The 14676-nt window shown below is 44.7% G+C and overlaps 1 protein-coding gene across 9 annotated transcripts in view; it reads left to right on the top strand.

Moving 5' to 3' along the window:
* KCNIP4 (potassium voltage-gated channel interacting protein 4) overlaps positions 1 to 14676 on the top strand; it is an 840337-nt gene that overhangs the window by 808436 nt on the left and 17225 nt on the right. For all 9 annotated transcript variants that reach the window (XM_043544587.1, XM_043544585.1, XM_037897992.2 and 6 more), the window contains one exon: positions 6837 to 6907. In XM_043544587.1, coding sequence (XP_043400522.1) covers positions 6837 to 6907 — 71 coding nt within the window. The remainder of the gene's footprint in view (positions 1 to 6836; positions 6908 to 14676) is intronic.

The raw sequence follows: 14676 nt of genomic DNA on the forward strand, positions 1-14676 counted from the left end.
ATGTATATCGGAATATTCAAAAGAATACATAGATTAGCTAACTATAAAGAAACAGGTGTGGTATACACCTAAAATCATCATTCCTGTACTATATGTAGCTATGTGCATCAGCAGCTCATATAATATAAACCAGGGATCGGCAATCTTTGGCACATGGCCCGTCAGGGAAATCCGCTGGCGAACTGGGATGGTTTGTTTACCTGCAGCGTCCACAGGTTTGGCTGATTGCAGCTCCCACTGGCTGCGGTTTGCCGCTCCAGGCCAATGGGGGCTGCGGGAAGCGGCACGGCCGAGGGATGTGCTGGCTGCTGCTTCCCGCAGTGCCCATTGGCCTGGAACAGCGAACCGTGGCCAGTGGGAGCTGCGATTGGCCAAACCTGCGGATGCTGCAGATAAACAAATCTTCCTGGCTCGCCAGCGGATTTCCCTGGTGGCCGCGTGCCAAAGGTTGCCGATCCCTGGTGTAAACAATACAAAAAATTGTATTGAGACAACTTCTTGTTAGATCATCCCATTCCATTTGAGGAAGCCAGCTACAGTGTAACATTTCCTCTGTACAGCAATCAAGGAACTTCCACCAGCTCTCAGGACATTAGTTTCACATGTTACCAGGCAAGTCATTTCATTAAAGTGCAGGAGAAGTGGGAAGGAGGGGTAGAAAGGGGACAAGAGAGTGATTTGGGTTCCGAATAACAAATGGATGATGAAGAACTATAGTAAAATGAACATGTTTTATAAGGCAAAAATAGTTTTCAGAAAAGCTTTTTACGTTATAAAAGCACTCAATTAAGGTAGCTGCATTAAATTCTCTAGCATATAGGAAAATCATTGCAGTATCTGTGAAGGAAGGGGGCGCACTGCCTCCCAGCATTCAGTGTTCAATTCAACGGTTGTGTTTACATGCCACCAAAAATATAACTTAGGACTTGATCCCTAACCTTTCAGGTCACAGATAACAGTGGATTCACTGGGCCATTATTAAATTGTTTACCCTTGATGTTCAATGGGATGCTGGTGGGTGCATAGTAGCTACCCCTTCTGTTTGTATATTTAAGATGTTTTAAGGTACATGATATGAATCTCAAACAAATTATGACTTTATATCTGTCCCTTCTGCAACCTGCCAAATGTTAATGTATCCTACTAGTTATGATTCCTGGGCATTGAAGAGAAACTGTATTTCATTAAAAAGTCAAGCTCTGTCTGCAGTGAATAATATTCAAGATTTAGTGGGAAAGAGATCACATTAAGTAGCTCTACTTAAAACATTAAAGTACCTCACTCTGCAGTCTTTTTTCAGGCAATATTCCAGTCATCCTCAATCAGTGTTTTACCTGCACAAGGACTGCAGGAACAGGGACCTAAAGAATACTTTTAAATATACAAGCAGATCACTATAAAGAAAAGATTCTGCAAACATGGATTATTTTTATTCATATATCTTGATACAAATGAAAATTAAAAATAGAACTGTGTCCCTTCAGCCATGTGTGGTCTGAACAAGGCAGTAAACCATAGAAAATCGTTTCTTTAATACATTTATATTCACTCTAAACAGACAGTAAATAAACAGGAACACTTTACCATGATAGTGAGAAAATTTATTAAATAATCAGTGTACATTGTACACAGTGTACAATTATAATTCTGTAATAAACAAAAGTTACTGCAGACGGTTCCCATAGCACCTTCCACAGCACAACAAATCTTCCTTCTCTCCATACATTCCAGAAATTTTGCGTATTAAAATCTCAGATCTATTTAGGAGTCTTCAAACTTCCAATACCAGAAATAATAAAGAAATAATAAATTAAAATGAGGATTTGACTGGTGGTTCTTAGCCATCCATCCAGTGTTGTGGTCTCCTGTGTCTCAACAGTATGTTCTTTTTGAATTCAATGAAAATGCATTAGTAACATATGTTCAAACAGTGCAGGGTTTGTTCTTACAATAATTAATGTATATAATACCAAATTAACATATTGTAATAAGGGCTAAGACTATTTGCAGTCCTTATTCAGATAAAAGTCACAAGTTTTTTTAGTTCAAAATGGGATTTTTGCCTCTATTAGGAGTGCATGATACAGCCTAGAGTAGTGGTTCTCAAACTGTGGGTCGGGACCCCAAAGTGGGTCGGGACTGCCTTTGAATGGGATCACCAGGGCTGGCTTAGACTTGCTGGGGCCCAGGGCTGAAGCCAAAGCCTGAGGGCTTCAGCTCTGGGCAGCAGAGCTCAGGCTGCAGGTCCCCTGACTGCGGCTGAAGCCCTTTTGCTTCAGCTTTGGCCCCTCTACCCAGAGTGGTGAGGATCAGGCTTTGGCCCCCCTCACCCGGAGTAGTGGGGCTCAGGTGGGTTCAGGCTTCCTGGGGTCGTGAAGTAATTTTTGTTGTCAGAAGGGGGTCACAGTGCAATGAAGTTTGAGAACCCCTGGCCTAGAGAAAATGCCATTGATAGATCCAATGCAAGAAGATGGTTTTGGCCCTGCATAGTGACCAGCTTTTCAAGGTTATTATGATTTTGATAACACAGAATGCAAATAGTGTACACAGGAGCCAGTGGTTTAGTCCCCTGTAGATCCTGCTAGACAGAAAAGGACTTCTCAGGCAATAACAAGGTTGTTCCCTGATAAGACCTTGTGTTGTTCTGTAAGCATGCCACTCAGGAGTGCTGCCGCTAACGACAGAAGATGTGCCATGGAGTACAAATTCTGATGTGATATGATGTGGAAGGTGATGAAACAGGAGGGTAACAGAATAGCGTAGAGGGTTACTATCATAGAATCGGAGGACTGAAGAGGTCTTCTAATCCAGGCCCCTGCACACAAGGCAGGACTAAGTATTATCTAGAGCATCCCTGACAGATGTTTGTCTAACCTGCTCTGAAAAATCTCCAATGATGGAGATTCCACAAACTCCCTCATGGTTTTAATTAGGGATGAACAAGGTGGAGCAGATGAAAAATAAAAATCTGAACATTCCCTCCAAATTAATATCATTTGGGAGTTGGAAAACTTTGGACAGCTGTGATTAAAAGGTGCACGCCTCTGCACTCACTGTATTGCCAGGACCAGAAGAACCAAAATACGGCAAAGAACACTTTCTTCGTGCTATTTCTGGATTGGCTGGATCAAAATTAGGTAGAGGAGATCCTGCTTTTATAGGATTGCATAGTCTTTGCAAGTCCCTTTGGGAGTGAGGCTGAATAAGCTTTTGATAAGCACCCTAACTTGTCACTACTTGACCAGACACAAGTTTACCCATCGCTTAGTTTTAAAATCTGCTTACATATACAATTCCAGTCCTTAACAATTCCTTCTGTCCTGGAGGGAGGGAGTGCCCAAGCTGAGCTCCTACCCTGTGCCCAGTAGAGTACACAGACTCCAAGATGTTCTTGTTATTTTATTATTTAATACTTGTATTATCATAACCCTAGTCATGGACCTTGACCTTGTTGTGCTAGCTGCACAAACACAGAACAAAGAGATGGTCCCTGGTTCACAACTGAAGTATAAGAAAAGAGACAGCAGATGAATGTAGACACACCACCAGGGGAGTATAAGGAAACAATGAGACAATATTGGCCTGCATGATAGGCAATAGTCTCAGCACACCAGCAGCCTACCATAGAAGAAAGCGCAAATGGGCTTGTTTGAAAAATTAACAAGTGGGATAATGGAGGCTGGAACCATGGGTTGACTGGATGCAAGAGTCAACCTCTCGATAGTGAATCAGACATGGTATGTAGGCTGTAATAGATCATGAAAGGCCTTGAAAATGAGACAAGTAGCTTATATTTGAAGGGGAAGCCAGTGGAGGGATGCAAAGGGTTCAGGTGTCTAAAGTGACAGGCCACAAGAGCATTCTGAGGATATGTCTACACTGCAGCTGGCAGCTCCTGAGTGAGAGACAGAATCACAGTAGTTTCACTTGAGCTAGCACATTAAAAATAGCAGTGTGGACGTTGTGGCCTGGGTGGCAATTTGGACTAGCCACCCAAACATGAACCCAGGAGTTTGGGTAGGCTTTGACTCAGGCAGCTAGCTCAAAATGCCACATATCCGCACTGCTATTTGTAATGTGCTAGCTTGAGTAAAGCTAGTACGAGTGTATCTACCTGGGCTGGGAGATATGGTCCCAGCTGCAGTTTAGATATACCCTTAGTGGATCCGAGCAGATAAGATTACATTTGTCAAGGCCAGAGTAAAGGATATTGCAGAAATCAAGACACACGATGAGGGAGCATGTTAGCTGTGTCACTGGATAGGAAAGGCCATATCTTAGAGATATTCTGCAAAAAGACTTGGTAAGATTTAGACATAGCCTGGATGAGAGGGCTTAGGGAGAGGTCTGAATCGAAGATGATACCAACGTTACAAGCTTGAGTGACAGACAGAATGGTGCTATCATCCACAGTGATTGAGAAAGGAGGCAGCAGGCATGACTTGGGGAGTAAGTTTAAGAGCTCAATTTCAGCCATGTTGTGCTTGAGCTGATGGTGAAACATCCAAAAGCCAAGAGAGGCCAAGATTTTACTTTGAACAGAAGGAGACAGGTCTTGAGTAGAGAGGTAGCTCTGGAAGTCATCCCTATACAGATGGTGGTTGATTTCTGCTTGCAAGTGAGATTATCCAGAGCTAAGGTGTACAGGGAGAAAAGAAAAGGACCAAGGACAGGGCACTGTGGAACCCCGCAGAAACCTATAAGGGTGGATGAAAAGACACACTGAAGGATTGATTAGAGAGGTAGGAGGAGAACCAGGATAGGACAGAGTCACAGAAGCCAAGGGAGGAGAATATTTCAAGAAGAGTATGGTCAACAGTGTCAAAGGAGGATCAGGATCAGTGTCTAGTGCTGTTAAAAGGCCAGTTCCCCACAGTAAAAGACATGGGATTTTGCTGATGGGCCTTGTGCTCATGGGGTAGGGAGACAACTTGTGGCTTTGGCAGGCCCATGTCCCTTCCCTGCTTTTAGTTCCCCCTATCTGTGTCCTGGGGATAGTGGGGGCAAAAGGATTCAGTAGAGAAAGCTAATCTGAGGGGTAGACTGAGAAGAGTCTCCCTCGAGTTATGGGTTGTATGGTAGGAGCCCTGCAACTCCCACACTAGAACCACGTAAAAAGCCTACTATGAGAGTCTGGATGACAGAGGGTGCAACGGCCATCCCCTGTATTTAATAAAGTTGTGGCCTGATGCTTAAAATCAATCCCTATGTCTGTCCTCACTCGCTGATATGTCTGGATCAATAACAACATAAAACTGAGCCTAAAATTCTTCCCTAAGGTGGCTACCCGTAGGGTTCCCTCCAGTACCTATATCCTAACTTCCTAGTTTCCACTCTCCCCCAAGATCCCCACTCACCCTATTCCAGGCTGGAGTTAATGAGCTGCACCTGCCACAATGAGGCCGCAGAAATTTATCACCTTCAGGCAGGATCATCCCTTCTCCCAGAGGAACACCCAGGATATGTTCATCTTTGGTTTTCCCTGCATGACCTTAGGCAATTAGCTTCCAGCTCTCTTTGCCTCAGTTCCTCATCTATAAAATAATAACACTTCCTTGTCTCGCAAGGATTTTCTGAGACTAAAATTAATGCAAGTTTGTGAGGTTGTTAGTTATTAAGGTAATGAGCACTATAGAAATGCCAATGCAAATACAAAAAGCAGGGAGGGATTACATATATAAAGTGTGGAGAGGAAAGTAGGGCAAGTAAATAATACCTCAGGCAGTATTAACCTGCATGGTGTTCTAGCACAGGTTTTGGGTGTGTGTTAGGGTGGGAACGGAAATCCAAAGAACTCTTGGGAGCTCAGAGAGAGGAAGGCTAGTGTTGTGGTTAAGGCAGTAGACGAGGACTCTGGTAAACTGAGTCACATATCATCTGATTTTTTTGCTGCAGGAGCTCTCACCTCTTAAAATGAGACCTCTTAGCTCTTTGTGCCTCAGTTCTGCATTGATAAAAAGAGGAAGATATTACCCTATGTTACAAGGGAGCTGTCAGAACAAATTCCTTATTGCTTGTGCTCAGGTGCTATGACGACAAATACCACAGAAAATCCTCCAAATAAAACAATCTCCACTTTTTAGCTTATGCAGTCCCTAACGGGAGACAGCCATATGTAAATATTGAGAGGTTTGGCACATTTTTATTGTTTTCTATATTTATTTTTCAAAGCGTGTCAATTTAGCAGTAGCCACGAAACTCAGGGAGAATAAAACAGTTGTTTAATAAATGGATCACTTGTTTGAATGTTCAGTCATATCTTTAACTTACTGATCACCAGAAAATCAGTGTCCATCTCCAGTGCTCATTCATGTAGAAGCCTGCTGGCAAGTTCAGTTACAAATTGGATAACATGGTTCCCTTCGAAATAAAAATAACCCACCAAATGCAGTGACAGTTGTACTTCGTTTCTTCCTTAGAAGTGAACAAGTGAACATCATCATCTTCTGCAGCCCAGTTATGGTCCCTTATCTGATGATCAGAGCCGTGAGCATATACGGACTCTTTCATAAATACTGAGCATATTATACTAGTCACAATAAAGTCACTACAGTGAATGATCCCTTATGATGATGAGAGTACATAAGGATAGTCTGAGCCAGATTTTTAGAACATAGCCTCTGTTTTTGAGACTATTTTTGAGGGTGTGATTATTTGTGTAATAATAACAATTTTGTTCCTGCAAAAAGGGAAACCTGATTAAGGCTGGAGTTAACGTTTAGCTCTGTTGGTGGCTAAAAATTTTCACTGTAGAAAATTAAAGAAAATATGCTTTACGGTACAAGATAATTTTTTAAAATGCACTTACTAAGGAACACTCTGTTTTTAAATTTTAGATTCTACAACCTATGCACATTTTCTCTTTAATGCATTCGACACTGACCACAATGGATCTGTGAGTTTTGAGGTAAGTGCTTTTATCCGTTTTTAATTCTAGGACTGAATGTATGTGCCTCTGTTGCTCACCAGGTTAGCTTTTTTAGCTGTGGTCCAGATTTCAAGTTTTTCCAACGCATTGGCAATAGCCACTATTATTTTAGAAGGGCATCTCTCAGCATTGTACCTCAAACTGTGCTGCTGATATAATGTTCATTTAAAAGGCAACCTGAATTAGATGCAAGTGACATATAAGAACATCTGATCTTGCTGAGTGCCTCCTGTGAGATGACAAGTGCTCTCAACTCCAATTGAAGTTAATGGGACTACTCAAATAAATAAGAATTACTCGCATGCACAAGTAGTTTCCAGGAGCAAGCTTTATATTTAGAAAATGTGGCTTCATGGCAAATGTACTGTACGACATAAGCATTTAAAATAAGCTCTTCCTCTGCTTGAATTCTGACACATGATTTCAGGGTTCTTGCGCTTTGCCTGCCACAACAGATGACATCATCAACAGCATGGTAAAGTGCACAACTCCCTGGTGTGTTTTTTGCAGTAGTGATGTGTGTCATCAAATATTGAACGAGAACCATGACCTTAGGTCATGGAATTTAAAAAGCCTTTCAGTTCACCTCTAAAGACTGTATTTATTTTATGTCACGTCCGTCATGGAGAGCTGCTATTCTCTTCACCGTTAAGGTCATGATTAGCTAAAATAAGCCCAATTTTAAATTTGTCTGAAATTTCTCACATGTGCTAGTTTGTAAGAGAATAATTTCTCTCAGAGTCTGGCAATGATGTGTGATTTTACAAATATTTTCACCCTTTTATTATTGATGCGTACTTGTAATCTGAATAACATGGAAGCAGGTGCCTTTGCCAAGGAGGTGTTCTGTGACTACTGTATGTAAAAAACAAATTCATTGGGATTTTCCTATACTTAAAAAGAAAACAGCAACAAGATTTTGTTTAGGCTTTAGGTTTATTTGAAAACACATGGGCCCTTATTCTGAGTCTGGATTCATGAGGTGGACCTCAGCCAACTGAAGTCAAGGAGGTTCTGTGCAGTGCCAATAGCAGAACAAGGGCCTTAATCTGTATCTTTGATCCATGGACTGATGGGTTGCTCCTCCTTTCTCCTCAAACTGACTACAGAAGAGGTTTTGATAGTGCATAGTCATTTGCTTGACCACACTTTGGTTCTTTACGAAATATACTCAAGAGACCAAATAACTCATGTCAGTCAGCTTTATTGCTATAAGCCAATAATAATAATATAGTACAGGAAACAGGTTCTATATGATGCCAGTCTCTGGGAAGCTTTCTCATGTTGCATTGTTACATTTACATCACAAAAGGTGAACTCCCCAGGTTACACCCCTAAAGCCATCGTTTTATACCCTACCTGTTCACAAGTAAAAAGAACTATGTACATCATATGAAACTAGATTTAACCGATAAGCTTTCTATCTTGTTTTTCTGGTACCATGGTGTACCGCTTATCTCTTTGTTCTGAACACATGTATTTCAGGTACCAAAGGAAATGAAGGCACCGCCTCGGTTTGTACTAGGGTAGAACAGTCAGATGTCTTGTCCTCTTCCTTTGGGACATTCCTGTACAGGCTTGTGAGAGTAACTCCCTTTCTGTTACTATGGTAAAGCACTCATCTGTCCTGCTCTTGACAGCTTACCTATTTGCTGAAAACAAAACTTATTTCAGTGAATGCAAGGGAAGAATATAAAAATGGCCATTCTGGGTCAGACCAATGGTCTGTCTAGCCCAGTATCCTGTCTTCCAACAGTGGTCAATGCCAGATGCTTCAGAGGGAATGAACAGAACAGAGCCATTATCAAGTGCTCTATCTCCTGTTATCCACTCCCAGTTTCTGGCAATCAGAGGTTTAGGGACACCCAGAGCATGAGGTTTCGTCCCGGACCATCTTGGCCAATAGCCATTGATCGACCTATCCCCCAGGAACTTACCTAATTCACTTTTGAACCCAGCTGTACTTTTGGCCTTCACAATATCCCCTGGCAACAAGTTCCACAGGTTGACTATGTGTTGAGTTACGCAAAACTTATAAGTGAGCAAGGTTTCAAAAAAATCATAGGCCAGTTTAGGCAATATAACTGCTATAATATTTGTGCTTAATGCTATTTGTGCTTAATGTATACTAATATGGTGTGGATAATGCATATTATAATATTAGCAAATATTATTCAACACAGACAACCCTGGCAAAGAATTGTTTGCACCAATTTTCTAGCCACATTTCTGCTGTTATTGTCTGTTGTTGAAAAAAGTCACAGCAAAAGGAGCTCCTGCATCTCTCCCATGCCATTTTGTTGTTTTTTCATCATGTGTGAAATAAGTCCTAAAAAAGACAGGGCATGTCTGGCCTTATTCTGTTATAGTTTCTAGGGCAGTGGTTCTCAACCTTTCTTTTTCGCAGACCATTTGAAAATTGCTGAGGGTCTTCGCAGATCACTTAATGATCTTTCCAAATGTTGTTTATACTGTTAGCTAACTATTGTAAAGCACTTTGGATAAAAGCGCTAAATAAAAAAAATTATAATAATTAATGTTTTTTGTTCTACAAATGAAAGCACACAACTCATATTTTAATATCAGTATTCTTACTTTTCTAATACGGTGGATGTACCATCTCTCCCTTCCCACGGCAGCCCCCGAGCTAGGGCTGGGAAGGAGGACCATCTCTCCCCAGCAGCCACAGCCTTGGAGCTGGGGAAAGTCGTCTCTTTCTCTGGCTGCTGCAGCCCTGCACATCCCAAATTCCAAACTAATTAGGTGCCTGGACCCTAGAGAAGACGCACATATAACGTGAGGTGGTGGCCTTGGGGAGCCATGCCTGCACGGCTCCACTATTAGGTGGGTGGCCCTTCATCTTTTTGTGTGCGGCCACCCAGGCACGCACCTTAGAGGGAACTATCTGCAGACCCCCTGAATGGAGCTCGCGGACCACTGGTGGTCCACGGACCACAGTTTGAGAACCTCTGTTCTAGGGGATTTGAACACACTTAAGGGAAGTCCGATGTACACTAAGGGCTTTGAAAAAAGGAAATAGAAAAACAAAAATGAGGTTCTGTTTTGTTCATTTCCAGCATAGGTTTTCAGGTTCAATTTTGTACAATATTAACCTAGGTAGAGTGATCCAGATCTCATTTATACTGGTGTTAAAACCAGAGTAGCCTTATTGCGGTTAATGGAAACTGGCTCAACGTTCTTTTAATATGTAGCAGCATAATACCTACAAACTAACTGCAGAATATGAATACCTAAGTAATTCTTTTTATTCTTTAAAGTAGTGTAAACAATTTCTAAACATATTACCCAATAGTTAACTATAGACAGCATGTAGATTCATTAGGCAGTGTGAAGAAATGATTCTAGAAAGAATAATTTTTCTTACTCATAAATTGCAACTTTGCCAAGTTTTTTCTATACCGATTCATATTGTAGGCATGGCTGTCCTCCATCCAGTAAAGAAAGCAGAGAGGAAAAGCTCTAGAAAGCTGGGGCATAAATACTGGTTTGTCACCATCTATAGTAAACTGTATTTACTGCTAAAATGCTCGCTATCTATAACCTCATCATATCAAGAACAAATCACATGGGCTTTTATGTAAATAGGCTGTCTGGATTGGTATAGGAAGAGCCAGAAGAAGTGCAATTTCCTTTCTGCTATGTTCTCCTGTACCAATCTAATTTGTAAGACTATAATAAAAAACATGGATTTGCTGGAATTGTGGAGAAGGGAGGAAGCAATCGTGTGCTCTAACTTTTTCTAGGCATTTTCACTCCATTTTTCAACCAGCAGCTGCAGTGAGGAGTGAGGATATGGCATAACTATGTATTACACCCCATTTGAGCCCCAGTCTTGCAAAGGTTTATGTAGATGCTTAAATTTTAAGCCCTTGAGTTGTCACTTTGAACTCATTTGGACTACTTGTATGCTTGAAATTAAATACATGCATAATTTTGTGCTGCCTTAGGGCCCAAATTGTCTGAGTTATAGCTGAGTGAGTAGCCCTGATCCGACTTTGGGTTTGTCTCATAGCCATGGCTTATCTCCCAAAGGCGAGGCACCAAGCTGTAGCCTTCCTTTCCCAAAGCCTCAAACCCAGTCCAGCAAAAGCAGTGTGTGCCTGTCTTCAGCTCCTGAACAATGCATCTGTAAACAAGTCTGAAGTGTCCAGAAAAAATGTGCATGTGGTAAACCTTTAGAATTCTTTCAATTTGGAGCTCTGCCAAAGGTTCAAGTTTATTTGGGAGGAAAAAAAAAACCCTGCAAAGCTTTAAGTAAGTGTAGGGCTCATGAAAGGTGCAAGAGTCAAAACCAAGAATCTAAAACATTGTTTTTTCTTCGAGTGATGGTCCCTATATGAATTCCAAAGGCAGGTGCGCATGTGCACCATGCACCGGAGCTGGAAGTTTTTCAGCAGCCGTGTCCATTGACCTGTATGACTGCCTTATGTCGCCATATACTCCCTGCGAGGTTATAAAAGGCCATGCAGGGCAACGTGCCCTCAGTTCCTTCTTACCGCCTGGTCGGAGTTGGAATCCTCCCTTCACACTCGTACACTCTACGAGAACTATGGTAGATAGTTCTGTTTCCTTTTTAATTTGTACTTCTGTAATACGTTAGTGTATATAGTAGCCCCTTCCTCTCCCGACCCCTTTGGGGGATTCTGCCCCACATTCCGAGGTGCAAGAACTGCGCTTCATGCCCTCACTCATTCTTCGTGAGTGATGAGCACACACGTTGCCTCTACTGCCCAGGCGAGACACACCTTGTCACCCACTGAGATATCTGCAAGGCCTTCCCGTCAAGGATCTGTGACACTCAACTTTTGTGCCGCCGCAAGTTCCTCATAGCGGAGGCACTCCGGCCCTGTGTGGAGTCTGATCCCGGACCGGTGCCTGGTGATGCACTGCCCATCACTGGCAATGAGTGCTTTGCCCTTGACTTCACTCCTGGATCCATTGGCACCACCAAGACTTGAGAAGGTGCACAAGGACAGTCACAAGTGCTCTCTCAAACACCACTGCAGATCCCCATCACAGACCGCTGTGATGCACTGCGTTTCCTCCCTGAGGTGGGCTCAGTTGGGTGAGATGTTGAGTGACGATCCCACTGGGTCACCCTCTAAAGCAGGGGGCAAGGCGAATCAGAAGCGAGATCCACCAGCAATGCCGGTTCCTGCAATCACTGAGGATCCCGACAGCCCGCTGGTGTGCACTCCTCAGCCACGGCAGGATTCTTCGGGTTCCACTCCACATATCCTCTGCTCTGAGCAGCAGACAACGTGATGTGCCCTGGACATTGGACCAGACGGATCCACTGGTCCCCACATCCCACCTTGAGCTATTGTCCCTGCCCTTGCCACTTCTTTTAGCCTCCGGCCTACCTATACCAGCGGATGAGACACTCCTCCTCAGCTGTGACCCATCCCTGCTGGTCACGGTACCACCCGCACCAACGGCTCTGCCACTTCTGGAGGCTTCTTCAGACTCGGAGGGCTCCTCAACAGAAGAGTTGTCCTTCTCCCCGGTGTCCCAGCGTAGTGCAGACTCCTGGGCATGCCCACTTTTTCCGGCCCACCAGCCTGGGTGGTACCCGTATCCATGGGGCCTGCAGTACCATCAGGAACTGGCCTCATGGCACCACTGACCCACGTGGGACCCTTATTGGAGCCCATATCCATCATCAGTTGGCCTCATAACAGCCCACCCTAACCCCTTTGCCAGCTCTGATCACTTAGGACCAAAAGAAGGATCTGGAGTTCAATCCGGCACCACCGGTCCCAACGGCAGCACCCTCCTCTCCAGATGAGGCCTTGATTCCACCGACCCTCTCGCCTCCTAAAATCACCATCAGTACCAGGAGCTGCTACAGAGGGTGACCCTCGATTTGGGCATCCCCCTGGAGGAGGTCCAGGACCAACCAGACAAGTTGCTGGACATTCTGCAGCTCCGAGGCCTGACGCGTGTAGCTCTGCCCATTCACAGTGCCAACCTACAACCCACGTGAGTGGTGTGGTACACACTGGCATCCTGTGCCCCGACACTCAAGAGGTAAGAACGCAGGTATTTTGTGCCAGCTAAGGGGGCTGACTTTCTGCTTTCCCACCCTCCTCCAGCCTTGCTGGTCACGCATGCAGCCATTGAACAGGAGTGCCAGCACTCCACCACTTCCACCCCCGTGGATAAGGCAGTGAAACGCCTGGATCTCCTGGGCCACAAAGTCTACTCTTCTACGGCCCTTCAATTCCACATGTCTAACTATCAAGCTCTGCTGGCGAAGTACACTTTTAACAATTATACCAAGCTGGCAGAGTTCTTAAAGGACACCCCAGAGGACAAGCACCAGTGGTTTCAGGCCCTGCTGGACAAGGGCCACATGATGGCCAAAGTCAGCCTCCAGGCAATAGTGGATGAGGTAAAAATGTCTTCCCAGTCCCTGGCCACCGGGGTGGCAATGAGATGTGATGTGTGGCTCCAGTTGTCTGGTTTTCCCAGGGTGGTCCAATCCACCATCGAGGACTTCCCTTTCGACAAGGACTAGCAGTTCTCCACAAAAACGGATGAGGCCCTGCATTCACTAAAGGACTCATGGGTGACCTTCTGGTCTTTTTGGATCTACACCCCCGGCCCCACCACCGACAATCTAAGCCACAGTTCTGGCTGCGCCCCTACCCGCCATACCAACCCCCATACACTAGGTACCAAGAGCCGGCCCGCTGGTGCCCTCACTCCCAGCACCCATGGCCATCAGCTTCCGCTGCCACACCTTGCCACCAGCAGAAGGCCCAATTTTGATGTGACAGTCAAGAGCTGTGAACCCCCCAATGTCACTGCGTGCAGCCCCCTGTGGCATCTTTGGGGTCTGTCTTGCTGTATTTGCCTACCAATGGTGGAAGAGCACCACTAATTGACAGGTATTGGAGATACTATGACACAGCTACTCGATAGAATTCCTCACATTCCCACCTCACCAGGGCCCTTCATCGGCAGGGGCTTCGACTCCCTGTACTTTCTCATCCCGAAGGAAGACGGGGTCTCCACCCTATCCCCAATCTCCATTTACTCAATACTTTTATGAGAGCGCACATAGATTCAATCACAGTACAAGCCTTTCACCCAGCAGACCGCTTTGCCACCCTCACGGCACCCTGCGCCAAAACCCGCACATGACAGTGCACTGTTGTCTCTGTCTCCTCGGTCATATGCCGTGCGCATGCCTCCATATATTCTGCCTACAACTATGGCTTCTGTTGGTCTGCAGGCCCCATATCAATCACTTGGACTCGGCCTTGACCATTCCTAGCTGGGTCCAGGCATCACTCACCTGGTGGACCAATCCTACCAAAGTGCTCCAAGGCACCATGTTTGCCACCTCCGTCCCCATGACCATCCTCACCAGGGATGCCTGGTGGGATAGGGCGCGTACTTGGCAGGCCACATCACGCAGGGAAGGTGGATTCTCAGGGAAGTGTGCATACACATCAACGCACTGGAGCTGCATGCAGTCCAATGGGCCTGCCACATATTCCTGCCTCTTCTTCGTGGCTGGCACATTCAGATCCTCTTAGACAACACCATCACTATGGCATACATAAACAGACAGTGTGGCACCAGATCCCGGTGCCATTTTGCTCAGGGGCTATCCACCTCTGGAACTGGTGTCTCTGCCACAACATTGTGCCCCAGGCAGCATACCTCCCAGGGGTGCAGAACTCTCTGGTGAACACACTCAGCAGAACCTGGTACCT

This window comes from Chelonia mydas, chromosome 4 (assembly GCF_015237465.2).
Source record: "Chelonia mydas isolate rCheMyd1 chromosome 4, rCheMyd1.pri.v2, whole genome shotgun sequence".
Taxonomy (NCBI): domain Eukaryota; kingdom Metazoa; phylum Chordata; order Testudines; family Cheloniidae; genus Chelonia; species Chelonia mydas.